Genomic DNA, 19,208 nt, shown 5'->3' on the forward strand with positions numbered 1-19,208 from the left:
AAGCTGGGGGTGGGAGGGGGGAAGGGGTAGGTAGTAGATGCGCTATCCTCCATATCTTCAAGCTAGGGAAGGGAGGGGAGGTAAGGGGTAGGTGGTAGATGGGGCTGTTGTGGCAATGACAATATCATAGGGTTCTTATTTAATTCTAAGATGTCCATTTAAACAGTGTAGTGAATATATGGTCGAAGAATATATTATCAATCACCTATATACATCCGATGGACATAAACTTAATTAAACTAGCAAAACAATTGGCCGAATGTTTGTAGCTAGCATATGTATGTGTGCACGTACTATGCTAGCCCTCGAAATCACGTTGCTCATCGACCAAATAAAAAGAGCCAAAGATGGCATTATTATTATCTCACACGTCATACTCCTACAACGCAACAACTTTAATTAACAGGCAACTCTCAATTGATGTATACAAGCACAAACACTTTGCCCGATTACAAAGACATAATTAAACGGAACGAACAATACATTACAATATACATTTATTCGTCATCTGGTACACACACAAGCCCACACATCCAGATGATATGACATTATTTTCACACGACACACTTAATTATACATAGGCACATCCCCCAGCCGCTGCTGATCTCTTCGGACAGTCCGGCTGATCTCGACCGTCCACCCTTCCACCTGGCATCCATGCAGCGCATGCAGACGGTCGCTATGTCTGAACTCGGAACACACACAACAAACTGACTGACACTGACTGACTGACAATCGACACTCCCGGACGATTGCACACATATAAGGATCGACATCGATCCGTCCAGTAAATTATTCCCTGCTAGATGGATTAACTAGCTAGTCCACGAGGTCATTGATGAGATCCACGTGCGGGTAGTACTGGTCATCGTCGCCGCCGCCGATGTACGCCGAGTAATCTTCCTCCCACGGTGAACAGCCGCCATGGAGCGGCGCCCGCGGAACCACCATCCCGAGCTCCGGAGTCGGAGCCGCCGCAGAGAACACAGAGATCCCACCAACCCCGCCGCCGTGGAGCGGCGGCGGCGGCGGCGCCACCATCACCTGCAGCTCCGGCATCGAAGCCGCCGCCGCCGCCGCAGAGAACGCCGGTCGTACCATCCCGCCGCCATTGTTAGCAGAGCACAGTGAGAGGAGCTGCAGCCTGGTCGCCACATCCTGCAGGTCAAACCTATTACCATCGTCACGAGCAACAGCCGCCGGCGCCGAGGAAGAAGACCCGATGATGGCGGCGTTGCGCTGGAGGATCCTGGGCGGCAAGAAGGACACGGCGGAGTCGGAGCAAGCGGAGCCGGAACCGGCTTCACGGAGCTGGGAGCGGAAGTGCGCGAAGAAGCAGATCCGGCGAGGGCAGCGCGCCCCGGCCTCGCACATCCGGGTCCGGAAGCGCGCCGGGTGCAGCCAGAGCTCGAACACCCCGTGCGCGTACTTGCACTTGAGCCCGCGCCGGCAGGAGCCCCTGAATCCGCCGCCGCCGCCGCCGTTGTTGGAGCCGGGGTGGTCGGGGCAGGAGACGGGCAGGTAGTTGTACCTTTGCGGGTCGCGGCGCCGCGCGCGCTCCCCCTTGTGGGCGTAAGGGCAGGTAATCCAGTCATGGCTGCCCGGCTGCGGGCATTTCCGGACCTTGTAGACGTACACCCAGAAGTGCTCCGGCATCGCCGCCCAGAGCCTGTGCGCCCCCTGCGCCCACAGCCACGCCCCAGCCTCCCCAACATTCACCTGCCTGTTCAGAACACCGTACGACGGCGGCAACAACATGTCCATGGAAGAAGCCATTATACCGATATAATCAAGAATTCAAGATTACGCTTAATTTGCTAGCTAGCTACAGCATTAAAATCAATCAAGAACGATCTTCTGGCTAGAGCTTGGAGATGGATGGATTATATTAACACGTGCGTGCACGTATCGGTGCTAGGTGATCATGGCTGCTGCAACCACGATGGATGTGTATGCAAGTGTGGAGATGGCCATTGTTGGTTGATTGATTGATTATAGAGGAAATGGGGGATGGTTTTCTACTTTGCAAAACAAGAATGTTGTGGGATTTCTGTGTGTGCTAATGGAGAGGGGGGAGGGGGGGTTTATATAGCCCCGGGGAGGGGGGGTTAGAGGAGTGAAGTGCGGTGCGGTGCAGCAAAGCCGTGGCATGAGTCTCGGCAGCCGTTTTTGTCTGGTTGCCATTTGTTATGCTTTAATTTACTTTTTAGAGATGGATCGCGAGTGTGCAGAGGCTTCTTTATCTCTTAACTGACATCCGGCCATCTCCGGGAAAGGAGAGAGCCACTTTACGTGTACGTAGGACGCCTGGATATGTATCATCTTTCTTTCTCTCTATCTCTGCCGCCTCGTGTGTTGTTTTGCGGTGGTTAGAGGCCGGGTACTTATACGTTACGTAGGATCGGAGCGGATTTTGTCCCCGTGCTAATGTGATGAGATGAGCAGTATGCCTGGCACACGGATTAGAGATTACCGTGTACCGGCCTTTGCTGTGTGCTCGCCTGCCGATCCAGGAAGAAAAGAGCGATCGATGGCGTGTCAGTTTGGTAGCCTTTTTGCAAGTAATTTGTAGCCCGTTGTGCACGGTCCACATAATGGTGTACATTTTGGTTAATTTCTTGAATTAATTGGACGACCATCGCAATGGCTCTTGCGGTGTTGTACAACACGTCTATCTCCGGCTCCGCATGCACGAGCCGAACCATATGTACGTACATTATGGGTGTGGTGCAATGCAAAAATAAATGGATCTGTCTCGTGCCCGCTCGCTTCCTTTAGCTCCTTCCCATTTTCAACTTCTTCTCATCTTCCATGTATTTTCATTTGTTCTTCTTGTTGTGCCCCCTCCGATTTGCAAGTTCTCTCCTCTGGTTCACTTTATTATTCTCATTTATGCTCCCGGATGATGATGTGCGATCACTGACCGGCAGCGTGTTCTATTCGTACCGTACTGTACTGAACCTTCCTCCTGCCGCTCTCCTGTTTGCAAGTTATCATGCCTCCATGTTCCCCTTTATTATTGTCGTTATGCACGTGGGCTATGATGTGCGATCCACGACCGGAAGTGACAAATGTCGGTGTTCTTTCCGTACCGTATCGAAGATTCCTCCCACCGCCCTCCCGTTTGCAAGTTCTCGCGCCTCCCGGTTCCCCTTTATTATTGTCGTTATGCCCTTGGGCTATGATGTGTGATCCACGACCGGAAGCGACAAATGTTGGTGTTCTATCTGTACTGTACCGAAGCTTCCTCCCATTTGCAAGTTCTCGGGCCTCCCGGTTCTCCTTTATTACTGCCGTTATGCCCCTGGGCTATGATGTGTGATCCGCGACCAGAAGCGACAAATGTCACTGTCCTCTACGTACGCACCAAAGCTTCCTGCCCCCGTCCTCCCATTTGTTAGTTATCGCCGTTGGTTCCTCTTTAATTATTGTCGTTACGCTCCCGATCAATGATGTGCGATCCGCAACCGGAAGCGACAAATGTCATCCTCCTTTACGTACCGAAGCTTCCGACCCCTCCTCCCATTCGCAAGCTCTCTCATTCGTTTCCTCATTATTGTCGTTACGCCTTGACCAATGATGTGTGATCTGTGACCGGAAGCGACAAATGCCGCCGCCCTCTACGTACCGAAGCTCCCACCCCCCCCCCCCCCCATTTGCAACTTTTCGCATTCAGTTCCTCTTTATTATTGTCGTTACACCCTTGACCGATGATGTGCGGAAGCGACAAAATGTCGTCGCCCTTTACGTACCAAAGCTTCTGCCCTCCTCCCATTTCCAAGCTCCCGCATTCGGTTGCGCTATATTGTTGTCGTTACGCCCTTGACCGATGATGTGCGATCCTCGACCGGAAGCGACAAATGTCGCTGCCCTTTACATTTCGCCCTCCTCCCATTTGCAAGTTCTCTCCTTCGGTTCCTCTTTATTATTGTTGTTATGCCACCGGCCAACATGTGCGATCCGTGACCAGAAGCGACAAATGTCATCGTCCTCCACGTACCGCCCGCCCTTTCTTTCCGTTACTTCAGAATCACACGTGACTTTGGCCAATGCAGTTTTTATACTTGATTTGAAAAGGCCTATCCCGGCCACATCTTAGTAAATACGGCACAATTTTTTTTGCATGAATTCATCTTGTATTCGATGACCTCATTTAATTCCTTCTTCTTTTCTTTTCTTTTTGTAGTGATCCATTCATTCTTCTTATCGTGCCATGGTGGTAGAAATCCGGTTACGTCCTCCCCTCCCATTTGGAAGTTTCGCCTTGGGTTCCCATTTAGTACTGTCATTATGTCTCCGGCCAATGATTTTCAATCTGTGAGCGCCAATTGTCATCGTCCTCCCCATGCCGAATTTACCTCCCTCCCTCCTTCCTTTTTTGTCGAGCCTTCAAAATCACACGTGGATTGGGGCAGTGTATGCGCTGGTTTACCACTTGATTGTAAGGTGGTTACCACTTGATTCATACATTCCCCTAAAAAAAACTTGATTCATACATAGTAATTACTCTCTCCGTTCCATAATTCTTGTCTCAAATTTGCCCAAATATGAATGTATTTATTTCTAAAAAGTGTCTAGATACATGTAATATTCGACAAGAATTATGAAACGGAGTAGCTATGAAATTGCAAGTCAGATTTGGATCGACGATCATGGCACGTCCATTTTCTGGTTGCATGAACATTCTCGCGGAAAATACAAGTACAAGAACTAACATATATAGTGCGGTTTGAATCGTCTTGGGGATCGAAATGGAAGGGGCAAGATCAATGTGGCCCTGCAATTAATGCATGGATGAAGGGAGTACTGTGTATATTTCTGGATAAAGAGCATCGGTAATTAGTTGCCACGATTTGATCAGCACAGCAGCCGCGTGCATCCATGCACGGTACGCGATCGATCGTGTAGTATATACCGCTGCCCGCCCGCCCGTGATATACGTCGAAAAGGCCTGCTAGCTGGATTCTCGACCCGTTTGTTGGTCGCGTGGCGGGCACACCGCGAACACACGCAGAGACACCACCTCCCGTGCCGCTAAGCTGTTGCGTTTCGTGTCCTTTGCTTTGCTTTGCTTAGTGCCGTGCGTAGCGTGCGTAAGCGATCAAGCACAGAGCGGCACAGCGGCTCGCTCCGTGTGCCGCCGATCGAGCGTGGCTGCATCCATGCGTCGGTCGGTCACCCTTGGGTTAATTAACCTGGCCTTTCGGTTCGGCAACTCGACAAAACAAACTCACTTGCTACCACACACACCTTTCCCTCTCCGCGGGCGTCATCGGTGTTCCCCGCCGCTTGACGAAAAACACCGCCCCCACCGAACGATCGATCCTCGGTCGCCGAGCCTAGGTGCCACACCGTGCCAGATGGACAGGATATATGGACGGACGGGATACATATGTGTATATCTAACCATGTGTTTAGTTGGGCGTTGCGTTGCGTTGCGTTGCATTGCACACATATGTATGTGTGCGTTGGCGTGGCGTGGCGTGTCGTGTGCTCGTGTCGGGCTCATCTCGTGGCGTGTGGCTCGGCTTCAGTTTTTTTTTTTTGCTTTCGGGGCGGCTCGGTTTTGGATCGATACCTATCACGGCTGGCTACCTGGTTTTTTTTTTTTTGAGGTACCTATCTACCCTGGGAGTCGATGGGTTTGCCTGGCTGGCGGTGGAGTGTTTAGCTTAGAGGGTTTTGAGGTGATCAAATACACAAACTGGATAGATAGATTTTTTTTTTTGAGAGGAACTGGACAGATAGATATGCCAGCGCTAATTGCTTTGGGGTTTTCATGAGGCGACTGCAACGCAAGCTGCTGCTAATTGCGCCCCCGCGTCCACCAAAATCGAACTAGTAACCTTTTTGTTTTAAAACAATCGAACTAGTAGCCTGGGCCAGGCAAATCGCACGTTTTTTTTTAAGAAACGTCTGTACTTTATTGATTCAATAGACAAAGTACAAGTGATCGAAATTGAAACAGAAATCAACAACAAAAAGTCCTAACGAAACTAAAAGTTACATCAAGATTTTTTGAAGTAAACAACTCTTGATCCGTCGTCCGTATCTTGAAAACTCTCAATACCTCCGGTGATGAAATTGCAGAAGACCAAAACTGTGCAAGTTGGACTAACCTTATAGCTTTTGAATAGCCACATGAGTCGCTCACCGCAACCGATGAGAACCTAATATCGTTGAACGCACTCTGGCCGGGACACCTACTTGCAAGCCAGGTTGTCGATTTGCTGATTCGTCGCCGAACCAATTAGAAAGAATATCAAAATAACGAAAAAACAAACCGCGAGATCCGCTAGCTCCATGGAATAGATCGTGTTGACTACACCAGAAAGAGGATGGAACCGGGAGACTATTATTCCATACGCCGTCGCCTCCTGCACCAAGACGCCGTCGCGAGGACACAAAACCTCACAAAGAAGATAGATAAACTGCAGCCAGACGTTAATCTATGATTCCTCTCGTCACCCGATGCCTAATCGACGGTCGGAGACGAGGAGAACCGGAAGAAAAAACCGATCTGAAAAGTGTTGGCGGCTAGGGTTCCACCAAGCTCGTGACGGCCAGGGCTTGCTCCCGTTAATCCGTGACAAAGATGGCAAATCGCACGTGTGCTACATACGCTCGCCACCATGTCCAAAGCACTGGACACGGAGGATGGTATCCATCGGGCCCGCTCTACGGGCCCAAACGCGGCGGCCCATTCTGATCAAGCAAGCAATCTGGCCCGACGTCCGCTGCTCGGGCTGGCTGGGCCCGCGTCCACCGGTAATCTGGCCCAGCCAGTGAAAGCGAACAACTCGCGCGGCCCACGTTGCACGGTACGCATGATCCAACGGGCTCTCGTATGTGTCGTTCCTTCCTTCACGAGATTATTTATAGGCACGTGTTCGCAGGGAAAAAAAAAATCTCCTCAGCAGTAGCTGACCGACGTACGCACGTGCGTTCCTCCACGTACGCCACACACGTGCCTGCACACGGGGTCGCACGTCAAACGCAGGGTAGTTGTCATCATGGCCTCATGGGGCGACCCTGCGATAGATGGATGTCGTGATAGCATCTTCGATTTTTTGAAGCGAAATTATGCCGTGGAAATAGAAAACTCCGTTGGTCCAACACCTACAAAACCCAACTTTACTTTATGTAATCAGCAAAGGGAAATGCAATCAGAAATGTGTTCATGTTGTTTTACTTACAACAAAACGGTGACGAGAACTCATTTTTAACGGACGGAGCAGACCGTACTTGCACCATGAAAAACGTATCCAAACTTCGTCGGGTTGATATAATTTTGTAATAAAATGATTGTGTGCATGAAAAGATGCAGGGTGTTTCTATTTTCCAGAAGAAAAAAAAAACAACGACATCTCCGCATCGATCTTGTTTGTTAGGGTGTTTCTTTTTCCTTTGCCACCAAACACTACTTATAGGTTTGGGACTGAGCCTTTGAGCTACCTTCGCACATAGTTACAATGGTTATTCTTGCAATTGACCAATAGTTAATTTCGTCGAAAACAGATTATACTTTTTGATGGTGGTTTTGATGATATACCCATCGACACCGGAGAGAACACAATTGTCAGTTCCGAGGATCTAAGATTGCCGAATCGTGCATGGTATGTACCGCGTGGATAAGTCTATGTCACAATGGCTGTTTCTAAAGTAAATACTACTCCCTCCACAATGGGAGTACAAAGATAAAACCACTTGTGTGTGTAGACAGGTAGAAAAATGAAGATAACGTGATGTACCGCGATACGGAAATCAGCGTCATTGTTGTTCCGTGACAAATTGAAACCCAGCATTGCTGAGAGTGACCGGGACTGCTAACGAACCGCCTCAAGGAGAAGATGCCGGATTCCTCCGCAGGATGCTGCTGCTGACTTTCTTCTTCGGCGAGCCACCTACGAGATACTTAAAAAAAAAGGATTTTCGTCTCAGGGCCTACTCACCACCATCGGGACCTTTGTTTTGTTGGCAGGCAGCGCAACCGGAGGGATCGGAGCCGGCGAGGGAGAGCATATCCCCTCGCCCTCGCCCTCGCTCAATCTCCAAAGGCAGCGCCATGACAGCGACTCCGGCGCCTCCCAGTATATCCTCCTCCTTCTCCCCCTCCCACCGTGCCGCATTTATATAGCCCAGCGACCGCCAGCCGTTTCTTGTCCCACCCCACACCTCCAGCGTTGTTCGTCCAGTCCAATCTCATCTCCCCCTCTTCTTCTTCTCTCTACGCATTTCCAGCCGCCGCCGCCGAGGTTAGATTCCATCCCTTTCCTTCTTCTTCTGTCCCCACACTGGATTACTACGTTCTTCTTAATTCGCTCATACGTGGCCGAACCAGAGCCCTTTTTTTTTCCGATTTGGTTCCGGATTGGTACTGTTTTTCCTTTCCTTTTTTCTTTCGCTCCCTATATATGCATTTTGATGCTCGCAACAAGGGTTCCGCACTCAGCTCACCAAGCTCCCTTTGTCTTCCATTTTTGTTGATACGATAATATGTGTCTGCAGGTCCATGGGGAGATGGAGGCGCGTCAGTGTGGTGGCTCTGGTGCTCCTGCTCTTCTCCGCCTGCCATGGAAGAGGTAGCTTTCATGTGGTTCTTTTGCCTCGGTTCCTAGCTTTGATGCTTTCTTGCTTTGCTGGGTTACTGTTCCAAGTTCGCCTCAAATGGGTTCCAGGGATGAATATTAGTTTTATGAGTAGCAATTAAGCTGTTTCAGTGAAGCCATACTGATTACTATGATTGGAGAAAGGAGGCATATTGATGCACTAAAGCAGACATTTGAAAAGGTGTAATTATTAAGCGGGCAACTGACGGCAGGCGGATGAGATTGCCCTCCTTGGTCATTTCGCCAAGTTCTGATTGATTGTTAGGGGCACATATGGAAAAATTTCTATCCTTGTGTAGAAAGAGAATGAAATTAGGTGGCTGGCAGTTGGAACTTACCTGGTACATTGTTATACGGATGAAGTTTTGGTTGAATAGTTGGTGTCTTGGTGACCTTCATAAAGTAACAGGGTTGAATAAAGAAAAACGAGTTGATGAACTATGACAGCAAAGAACCATTATAGATCCTTTTGGAGCTTGTCCTGGTATGAGGAATGTAGCATCCCGCCACATATGACATTTAACCTTTTCTTTTTGCGAGGGACTATTCATGAAGTCCCGAACTAATTTTTTGTTGTCATTGGATTGGATTCTTTTCAGTGATTCACATGCCATCATGAAGTCCCGAACTAATTTTTTGTTGTCATTGGATTGGATTCTTTTCAGTGATTCACATGCCATATCTCAGTAAAGTCAGTAGAATCTGTGATTTGTAAATGCTGGTTCAAAGATATGATAATAGACGAAACTTGAAACATGGCTTAGATTCAAATGAGGTTGTTCATTATGAATTAATTTGTTGAACTTTGTGACAGCCTTAGCTACTTTTGTCTGGTTTAGTTTTCCCATGAACCTTTAGTTACTACACACTAGCCATGACTTTTTTTATATCTAAAAAACCCATGATATTTTGGGCATGAATATACATCATAAGGAAGTGCTAGCTATATGGTTTAGATCAGTTAAGAACCTGAAAGTGACTTCTCGTTTATGAATATGTGTGGGCTTAAGCACCTAGTCTAAGCTTGCCCAAACAGTACCGGTGTCATTTTATTCTGTTTCATGTTCATTTGTTAAATTGTTTTTTCTTGTTGGTCCATCTGCTCTGCATTTTATACTATCTGAAATTGATATTCGATATTTTATTCAAGCTTGCAATAAAACCAACTGTTTCATTACTGCAGAGCTCTTTGTCAAGAATCATGAGCAGAGTTTTATTTATGACCATACTCTTGCTAAGACCCTTGTGGAATATGCTTCTGCTGTAAGTTAACTTTATCCTCATTATGTATTACATGTGCATCGTGCTTCCTACATGGAGCTTTAATTCATCTTTGTCTTAAACCTCATAAGTCAAACTAACTAATAGTCTAATACTGTGCTTGGTATCACATCACTTCTAACTGTATCATTTTGTTGCCAAAAACTTAAGCCAATGGCTCTCTGTTATCTCCAGGTGTATATGACAGATTTAACAGCTCTGTATACATGGACATGCTCAAGATGTAATGACTTGACTCAAGTAAGATACCTTTGAAAGCTTCTCTTACATTCATATTTATCTGAGGGGCACTTATTTTCCTGGAAAAGAGCAAACCTTAAAGGATGCATGGTTATTGGTTAACATGGTTGGGCACTGGCTGCAGCCACCCTTCAATTGTTCAGATTTTAGGATCTATCCCTTCTCCTTTTGTTATATAAGTGTTTTCTTTTTCTAAAGTGTTCTTCAGTGGATTGAGTACAAATTACCAATCTTTTTAATATGTCCGCTTACTTCTGAAATAGGACTTTGAGATGAGGTCTCTAATTGTTGATGTGGAGAACTGCTTACAGGTCCCTATCCTAACACATTTCGAAATAAGTTGTTATAAATTTCCATGGTATTGCCTTTCTTTTACCTGCTATTATATGGGCGGACAATGTAACAGGCATTTGTTGGTGTAGCTCATAATCTAAATGCCATAATAGTTGCAATCAGGGGGACTCAAGAGAACAGGTGCCAACTAAATTGCATATGCTTCTAGTGTTCTCTATTAAACTGGTCTGCTTCATGTGTTACCGTTCTGATTTCTCTATTCACATGTGATTTATGTTTAGATTATCTTGCTCAGTGTACAGAATTGGATCAAGGACTTGGTATGGAAGCAGCTTGATCTAAGCTATCCAAACATGCCAAATGCAAAGGTTATTGCCAATATACTGTTTATATCTTTCTTGAATTAAAGGAAATGCAAATGGATATTTTTGCTAAAAACTTTCTACTACTCTGTTTAAAGGTGCACAGTGGATTTTTCTCCTCCTATAATAATACAATTTTGCGTCTAGCTATCACAAGTGCTGTTCACAAGGCAAGAGAAACATATGGGGATATCAACATCATAGTTACGGGGCACTCGATGGGAGGAGCCATGGCTACCTTTTGTGCGCTTGATCTTGCTGTAAGTACACAAGATCCAAGGTGTCACATACAATGTCCAGACTCTTCTAACTCCTTCTAGATATACTAGATTGTAACCTTGTATCAAGTTCTTCACACCACTGTTTCTCATATTTTGACACTTGGGTTTTGTGTAATATGTTGATTTTTTTTTTGTTCTTGAAACTCTATCCACAGATCAATCTTGGAAGAGACGATGTGCAACTCATGACTTTTGGACAGCCCCGTGTTGGCAATGCTGCTTTTGCCTCCTGCTTTGCCAAATATGTACCCAACACAATTCGACTGGTACATGGACATGACATCGTGCCACATTTGCCACCTTATATCTCTTTTCTTCCCCACCTGACGTACCACCACTTCCCTAGAGAGGTATACCTTGCTAATAAACGAATAAATATACTTTCTTGCCCACCAACTTGTCCCTGGCCATTATCTCTATGCTATGCTTAGGGGCATGCTATACAGTAACTCTATGTACTTACCTCAATTTTCAGGTATGGGTCCATGATTCTGAAGGCAACACGACCGAACAGATATGTGATGCCAGTGGTGAAGACCCAAACTGCTGCAGGTTTCTCAGCCCAAACCCTTCTTGCAGCTCAACTGCGATGTCTCTTGAGCTTCTGACTAAAATATGTCTCCCTGTTTATTTCTCTAGGTGCCTATCCATATTGAGTTTGAGCATTCAGGACCATTTCACATATCTGGGAGTTGACATGGAAGCAGACGACTGGAGCACCTGCAGAATCATCACGGCGCAAAGCGTCGAGCGATTCCAAAAGGATCTTGCTAGCAACATTATCATGAAAAATCACGACGTTGATGTTTCCATCGTCGGAGGTAGTGAAGACAGACGGAACAGTTTTAGATAGCCTACAGCAATCCTTTTATCACCAACTTAGTGCAAAAGATGGTGCACAGTGTTCTTTTCATAGCCTGTGAATATGTAGACATGTACATAATGATAAGCTCTTGCATCTTAGATTCTGTCTGATGCATGAAAGAAATGTTCCGACGTATGCATCTGGTGGAATACAGTCAAGCAAGAATGCACCCATGCATGATATCTATGCAGGTGTCTGTAATTTGGATCTATACTTGACCAAAGAAAGAGACAAATTCTGCTAACATTGACATAAGATGCACATGTCACAGATTTTAAGTTGATCTATACTTGACCAAAGAAAGAGACAAATTCTGCTGTGAATGAATAGTACTCCGTAGTAGGTAATTTAAATTCCACTGTGTAGCTACAAGCAAAACACTCTTCACTGCTCAACTGTCTTATTTAATTTATATTCTGTACAGAATCATGCCTGATATATTCTCTACTATCAGTCACTTTACATGGTATGGACAAAAGGAAAATCCTCTTAAGAAACAGGTCCTACTTACAGACACAGCTGACAGCTCCCTTATATGCACAAACATATAGAATGCAGACTACAAGCCTGCAACACATTCTCACACCAAACAAGATAAAAAAACAAAGAAAATATCATCCTGAGGGATACATACATGGATACATGGCCTAATCACAAAGGGGGTAATCTTTTATAGGTTGAATGTCGCTGCTGCTACCGATTGAAATAGGCATCCTTGGATACAGATTCTCAGCAGTTGAATGTCATCTTCCTTTCCTCATATGGTGAATTTGATGGGCGCCTGGAAGAATATCATTTGGATCGGGAAACGCACGGCCTGAGCGAAAGAAGCATGCCAGTCTGTAGCCACAAAAAAGTACTCAATCCTCAACGATAGCAGCAGTGAAGACACTCGGCAAAACTGACTGCGATCATGGAAAGAATTGCACGAAGACACTGTTCGAATGCGCCGTCAAACCTGCCTCCTGTATTTACCAGAGTCTGCTCTTAGTTTCTCGCGGGCATCAACCTTAACAGTGGACTTGCGAGTAATGTCAGCTTCACCAAAAAGTTTCCCATTATCCAAGGCAAGCAGTGCTGGCACATCTAAGCATTCATTCCTTCCAGAGCTACTGCCACTGCCGCAACCTTCACTGTGATCCTGTTCGAATTCCCCTCCTCCAATAATCTTCTTCCTCCTTAAGTCTACGGCATTCCAATTAAGTGAATCGGCAGCATGTTGTGCGTCGGGAACACTGGTTGTTCGTCGGTGCGCTTTGGCCCTTGGGGTGGAAGGGCAAGTCTTAGAATCTTTTCGGCGTGGTGCATTTGGATCATAAGGATGCTTATCAAGAAAACCAAGTGCACTGACAACATCCTTTATGAGAGGTCGGGATGCTGCATGCTCCAGCAAACACATTGCTGTAACAGCTAGAGCCTGATACAGACCCCTTTGGGGATAGCGGCCTTGCAGCAACGGATCGACAATCTGGCAGAACCTTGTTCGGTCTCTGAACATTGGGCGAGCCTGCAAGTTATATGGATCAGACACTTAGCACCTACAAAGAAATATAAAAAAAAGTGTATCCACTGTACAACCAAATTGATGGGCAATAGCTTGGTGCGGTTGAACATACCCATGCAACAAGATTTGCCTCCCCATCAGGCTGGGTGTGATCAATGGCTCTCCGACCTGAAATGAGTTCAAGGAAGACAACACCAAAACTGTAAACATCAGACTTTACTGTCAACTGTCCTGTCATGGCATATTCAGGAGCACAATAGCCATATGTTCCCATGACTCTTGTTGATACGTGAGTTTTGTCTCCAACTGGACCAAGTTTAGCAAGTCCGAAGTCAGAGAGCTTGGGGTAATAGTCTTCACCCAGAAGAATATTTGACGGTTTGAAATCTCTATATATTACAGGTGGATTTGCCTTATCATGCAGGTACTCCAAACCCTTTGCTGCACCAAAAGCAATCCTGATCCTTGTATTCCAATCAAGAGGTTCCTTGTTCGGCGGACGGTCTGTCAAGAGAGTGCTCCAGGAGTTACAAAGGAAGAACTATGGATGACAAGTATTAGAAAAAGTTACTGATGGCATCAGTACTGAATAAAACAGTGAGATGCTGAAGGATAACTAGAAAGTCAGAAACTGAAGCTCAAGCCTTCTCTAACATGTTCTGTATGAAGCTCAAGCCTACTAACTATTAAGATGCTAGTAATATGAAAGTTGCACAAATGCCACCATGCAGTGAAAAGCATTTCTTCTTGACCGGGGAACCATGCGATGAGAAATCGAGAAGCTTACCATGCAGATGATTTTCAAGCGATCCCAATAACATATACTCATAAACTAAGAGGCGCTGATCACCATCTGCGCAATAGCCGATTAATCTGACAAGATTAGCATGGTGCAAGAGGCTTAGCATGAGAACCTCCACAAGAAATTCACGGTTTCCTTGAAAACCACTTCTATCGAGTTGCTTCACAGCAATAACCTGTCAGATGACATAGGCACCAATAAGAAAAACCGTCAAAATTACCCCGATGTTAATAATTCGAGAATAAATCAATCTCCTAAGTTCATGAGTGCAAGATATAACAGTGAAAGCGAACACAGTTCGTGAGTGCAAAGATATAACAAACCTGTCCATTCTCCATGTGTCCTTTATAGACACGACCGAAGCCACCTTCACCCAACAAACAATCTCTTCTGAAATTCTTTGTAGAAACAGCCAGCTCTCTGAAAGTGAAAATCTTTGCCGGACCATGTGCAATGCTTCCTCCTCTGCGGACAGAATCTTCCTTCTTGGAGCCTGACCTACGCGAATTTGATTGATCTTGACCGACCAACCAGAAAAACATTATACCACATAGTTCCTCAAGACCTCAACTGTATGCTATCACAAATGCAAATAAATCATCCAGCCCAGGAAACATAAAGAGCAGGGACCTAAAAAGATGGATAAACAATGCAAGTTGCAGGATCTTAAGACCTATTGGAACATTCAAGTCTGTTACTGCTACTCATGCTCCCCGTGTGGTCGATCTCGAAGCTTCGGAACGCGGCCATCTTTGACAATGCGCAGCCGAATATCAACGCCCTTCTCATCTCTATCTGGGATGAAGCTCATGCGTGGGCGAAGGCCGGGGCAACGAGTCTCGCGTCTCTCCTCCCGGCGTTGCCTAGCTCTTAGGGCGTTGTGTTGTATTTGTGGGCCTCTTGTGGCCTCTTTGTCCATCAATGCATCGGGACACAAAGCTTTTGCGTTTTCATGGGGGAAAAAGTCTGTTACCGGTTACTCTACTGTCCTAACTTGTTAGAGCTGCCATATTAACACTGCTTATGATCAAGATGGTGTCATGAGTGAACTGGAGTGCAAGATACTACTCTTTTGGGTTGTTCAACTGGTCTGCAGTCATATTGAACATATTTACCCAATGTAGCTTCACCATTTCGTTGCTGAAAAAGAGGCTTCACCATTGCTAAATAGTAAATACCTTCAGGATAAGGAGACCTTTTTATGATATAAAAAAGGTATCACCGGAACTTTTTTTTCCTTTTAAAGTCTAAACAACAAGAAGACATGTATAATAAAAACTTGTGTCATACACTTCGTGAATTTTTTTGAATGGAACTAGATAAACCGATTTATATCTCTCAATAACAATACCATGAAAAAGAACTAATCCAACAGAATCACATGTACCCTCCTAACACTAAACGGCCTCTACACCGGTTTTAGACACTGGCTATGTAAATGTAAAATATATTATGCGGCCAGATAGATGAGAGATGACAGCAGCCACAAGAACAAACAAATAAGTAATATTTTGCATTCAAATAAAGTATCAGACTTGAATGTCCAGCAGGTAGCAGCTTAACTGTGGTACTTGCTTCAAACTCCTCATTAGCTCCAACAACTAAACAAAAGGTGGACTCTAATTCAAGCAAGCTCAAAGCAAACCAATAACATATGCACCTATGCCGAAGGGATCAGTCCGGTGCTACAGGCCTAAAAGGCTAAAACAACACGTTGAACATTTGGTTGCTTGAGTTAGAAGTTTGGCAATAAAATTGTTGCAACCGCAAGCTCACTTCAGATATTTCTCTCCCTTTCACGCTACTTCAACAAGAAAAAACTAAAATACTACAGTACAATTTTTGCTAAGACTTTCTTTGTGTGTGTCTCTTTCCCGATCACTATCTGAGCCAAAAATTGGACTAACATTTGCATACCAATAAAAAAATCTACTATGATCAAATAACTATCTCTTCCATCTGCATCGAAAACTATAAAACATGCAATACAAACTTAATGCGCTTAATCCCCAGTTCCCCACTGATGCGCCCGATAAATCAAGATGCAAAAGGCAAGCAAGCACTTGATCCATGTCTACTTCAACCAATCAACCGCCTTTTCTACCGTCAATGATTCAAGATGCAGTGAGATTCCAGACTTTTATGCCTAAACAAATGCACGCAAATCGCCACGAGTCGCTCGCTGTAATTAGCAAACATCCCTGCTGACTGGGCGAGCCAAAAAGCAGATTAACCAAAGGGACCAAAGCTTTCAAGTTTGCGCAAAGGATAGGAGAAGTCAAGATTGCGAGCGCACCTGGTGGCGCCTTCGCCGCAGGCCGCGGCGACGGTGAGAGCGCCGCCGCCGCCGCCTCCTCCCCGGCCTTCCCGGACGATCCCGAGCACGGAAAGCAGCTCATCTCCCTGTTCCTGGACACAATTTATCACAAATGCCAGCCAATCCTCCAGAAAATTACAGCTCAAAGACCCAATCTTTCGCCCAGCCTACTGATCTCTCCGGCGAAAGTAAAGCAAATGGAATTGGGGAGATTACGGGGAACTTGGAGAGAGAGGGAAAGGCAAGTCAAAACTAGAGAGGCCTAGAACAAAAGGGCAACTGCCTACTTCAGACAGGAATTTGTGAATTTTATATTGGCGGTTGAAATGTTCATGAGAAGGAAATATGCTGGTGGCCAGTTGAGGTAGGTGTGTTGTCAACCAAAAGAGATCGATGGTTCGAGAAAACAACTTTCAGTTTTCTCTCTCTTTTTTCTAGTATAAATCATAAATCATTCCTTATATAGGAGTAAACTCAGTGAATCGATAAGGATACACTTGGCGCTCGCGTGGTTGTATGCGTGGCGTGTACTTGTGACAAAAAGATACACTCGTGACACACACATGTGTGCGTGGCGAGTAGCGACGTGTGCATACATGTATATCTGCCGTGAGATCGAAAAAAATAAAATAGATAAAAAGAGTTTACTTTAATCTTGGACTAAATCTTTATCATTTCCATGTCGTGTAAAAGCTTATGGGTTACTTTAGCAAAGATCCCATTACCAACAGATGCTCACACTCACAATACCACAATAAAGGATTTGACATTGCCTCTGCATGAAAAAAAACATCTCACTTATTTATTTGATTTTAATTATTACTGAAAAGATTTTAACATTCAGTACAATATTAATTACATTGGAATCTAACTTTAATAAACAATTTTTTCATGTAAAATCCTTTAGCATTTTTTTTCTGCAGATTTACAACCAATTTCCATGACAAATGTAGTGATAAGATAATCTCGTTTGACCAATTCCAATAATATTCCCATCTTCATATACATATATTCGTAATCAAAGTCAGAGGACACCCACATAGTGAATTTTAAAAAAGACATCGTCAATACATGTACTTTTAAACTAAAAATCGAATGGTATTATGCTTTAATTTTTCGATATACCTTTCCGTTTTGTATAAAAAAGACACACCGACAATGATACATTTGTTTTTGCAGGGTGTCGAATTGTAATGACGATTTGACAAGAGTTTAATCGCGGGTCGTTCTCGGCGTGCGTGAGCAGGCAGCCAGTGTCCGTTTGACTGGTTTAGAAGGTTGCATTATTATTTGGCTGGCTGGCTGGCTCATGTGCATTCCCTGTCTGCCTCGCAAAATTTTGTTTATTAAGGCAGTCTTACCTGCTAATCAGGCACGATTATAGCTTCTTTATTGTGTGGATTCAACTCGCTCTGCTGTACGCAGACACGCGGTTGGTTCTGGACAGTACAATAATACAAGCTTACCTGCTAATTACGTGGATGTTGACATCTTGGGCCGGGTTGCAAATGAGTGAGGCGAAATTGGGTCAAAAGAGCACATCATAAATATGTGTTTCTGTTGAAAATTATAGTAAATTTAAATAGATGAATGGAAGGTGTTTTCCTATTGAAAATCGCACGAGTAAATCTTCAAGTATATATTTTGTGTTCATAAATTATAAGAATACAAGAACATCTTTTTGATAAAAAACAATCTGCAACGCTTTAAAAGGCAATTTTTGTAAGCACCGATCTAGTTTTTACGCCGGACGAAAAAATAACAGTATTTTTTTTCTCATGAAGTTTGACATGCATGCAAGTGACTGAGATAGTTACACAGGCGATAGTTTTTTTGTCTAACATTCCAAAATTAACCTTTTTATTTGCATTTCATACATACTCTTAAAAGGCAGGGAAAAAGTTACACTCGACATGATACAACATGTACAAAAAACATAAGAAACCAATATATCTTCCATAACAGAAAGTGATAAATGATTTCACGCGTTATCTTCCCTTTCCGAGCAACCGACGAGAGGTGTTCATGAAAAAGAAACGGATGCGATACTGTATACGCAAATCAGATTTGGTTTTATCATGCAACACATGGGTCGTTGTACTTTTTGCTCAATCTTGCGTCGACGCATCCATTGGCGGTGCTCGACCGCACACGTGGCACCCCTTACGGGATGTCGGCAGCGGCAAGTATCCACTCCCACCTGGAGACGATGACGAGACGGGCGAGTATCCACATCACCGTTGAGACGACATGGGGAGAAAGAGAGAAATTTCGCTGACGTGTTCTATCCAAAACTATTCGAACTGAGTTCAAACTAAAAGAAAAATAATTCGAACTGAGCTTAAAAAAACTATTCGAAGTGTGTTCGATCAAGACCGAAATAATTTCGACAATGATTCATGTATACTGTGAAATAAGGGAGGTTCTCTTGTGGACTGCCATGACTATATCCTTTACAAAGTGTTGCTTCATGAGACTATGGTCTTATTCTTACAAGAAAAGTGCACTCCAAGGAAACTTATTCTTTTCCAAGTACAGTAGCGCACAAACACATTCTCTGAATCACTGTAAAAAAACGCATTCTCAGAATGGGCTACGCGCCTACGCCTACAGATTCCAATTACATCATCCCATGAACCTGCCGGGCCCAAAG

General features: G+C 44.8%; 3 protein-coding genes across 3 annotated transcripts; 1 reads left to right on the forward strand and 2 right to left on the reverse strand.

The window, feature by feature from the left end:
- Positions 1 to 819: 819 nt before the first annotated feature.
- LOC104582017 (zinc finger CCCH domain-containing protein 37) lies at positions 820 to 2,060 on the reverse strand. Its single transcript, XM_010231271.2, has one exon. The coding sequence runs from the start codon at positions 1,774 to 1,776 to the stop codon at positions 820 to 822; it is 957 nt and encodes a 318-aa protein (XP_010229573.1). The 5' UTR covers positions 1,777 to 2,060.
- Positions 2,061 to 7,824: 5,764 nt separating this feature from the next.
- On the forward strand, positions 7,825 to 12,215 carry LOC100843328 (lipase). The gene is made up of 11 exons (XM_003562445.3): positions 7,825 to 8,255; positions 8,509 to 8,582; positions 9,793 to 9,872; positions 10,065 to 10,130; positions 10,394 to 10,441; positions 10,537 to 10,604; positions 10,720 to 10,792; positions 10,885 to 11,046; positions 11,223 to 11,417; positions 11,543 to 11,619; positions 11,707 to 12,215. Exons 2-11 carry the CDS (start codon positions 8,513 to 8,515, stop codon positions 11,918 to 11,920), a joined length of 1,053 nt encoding a protein of 350 aa, XP_003562493.1. The 5' UTR covers positions 7,825 to 8,255; positions 8,509 to 8,512; the 3' UTR covers positions 11,921 to 12,215.
- Positions 12,216 to 12,315: 100 nt separating this feature from the next.
- Positions 12,316 to 16,969, reverse strand: LOC100845438 (probable serine/threonine-protein kinase PBL7). The gene is made up of 5 exons (XM_010235976.3): positions 16,535 to 16,969; positions 14,562 to 14,755; positions 14,224 to 14,413; positions 13,549 to 13,940; positions 12,316 to 13,439 (listed from the first exon to the last, which is right to left on the reverse strand). The coding sequence occupies exons 1-5, from the start codon at positions 16,635 to 16,637 to the stop codon at positions 12,885 to 12,887; spliced, it is 1,434 nt and encodes a 477-aa protein (XP_010234278.1). The 5' UTR covers positions 16,638 to 16,969; the 3' UTR covers positions 12,316 to 12,884.
- Between the last annotated feature and the right edge of the window lie 2,239 nt (positions 16,970 to 19,208).

This window comes from Brachypodium distachyon, chromosome 1 (genome assembly GCF_000005505.3).
Source record: "Brachypodium distachyon strain Bd21 chromosome 1, Brachypodium_distachyon_v3.0, whole genome shotgun sequence".
In the NCBI taxonomy this organism is placed as follows: Eukaryota; Viridiplantae; Streptophyta; class Magnoliopsida; order Poales; family Poaceae; genus Brachypodium; species Brachypodium distachyon.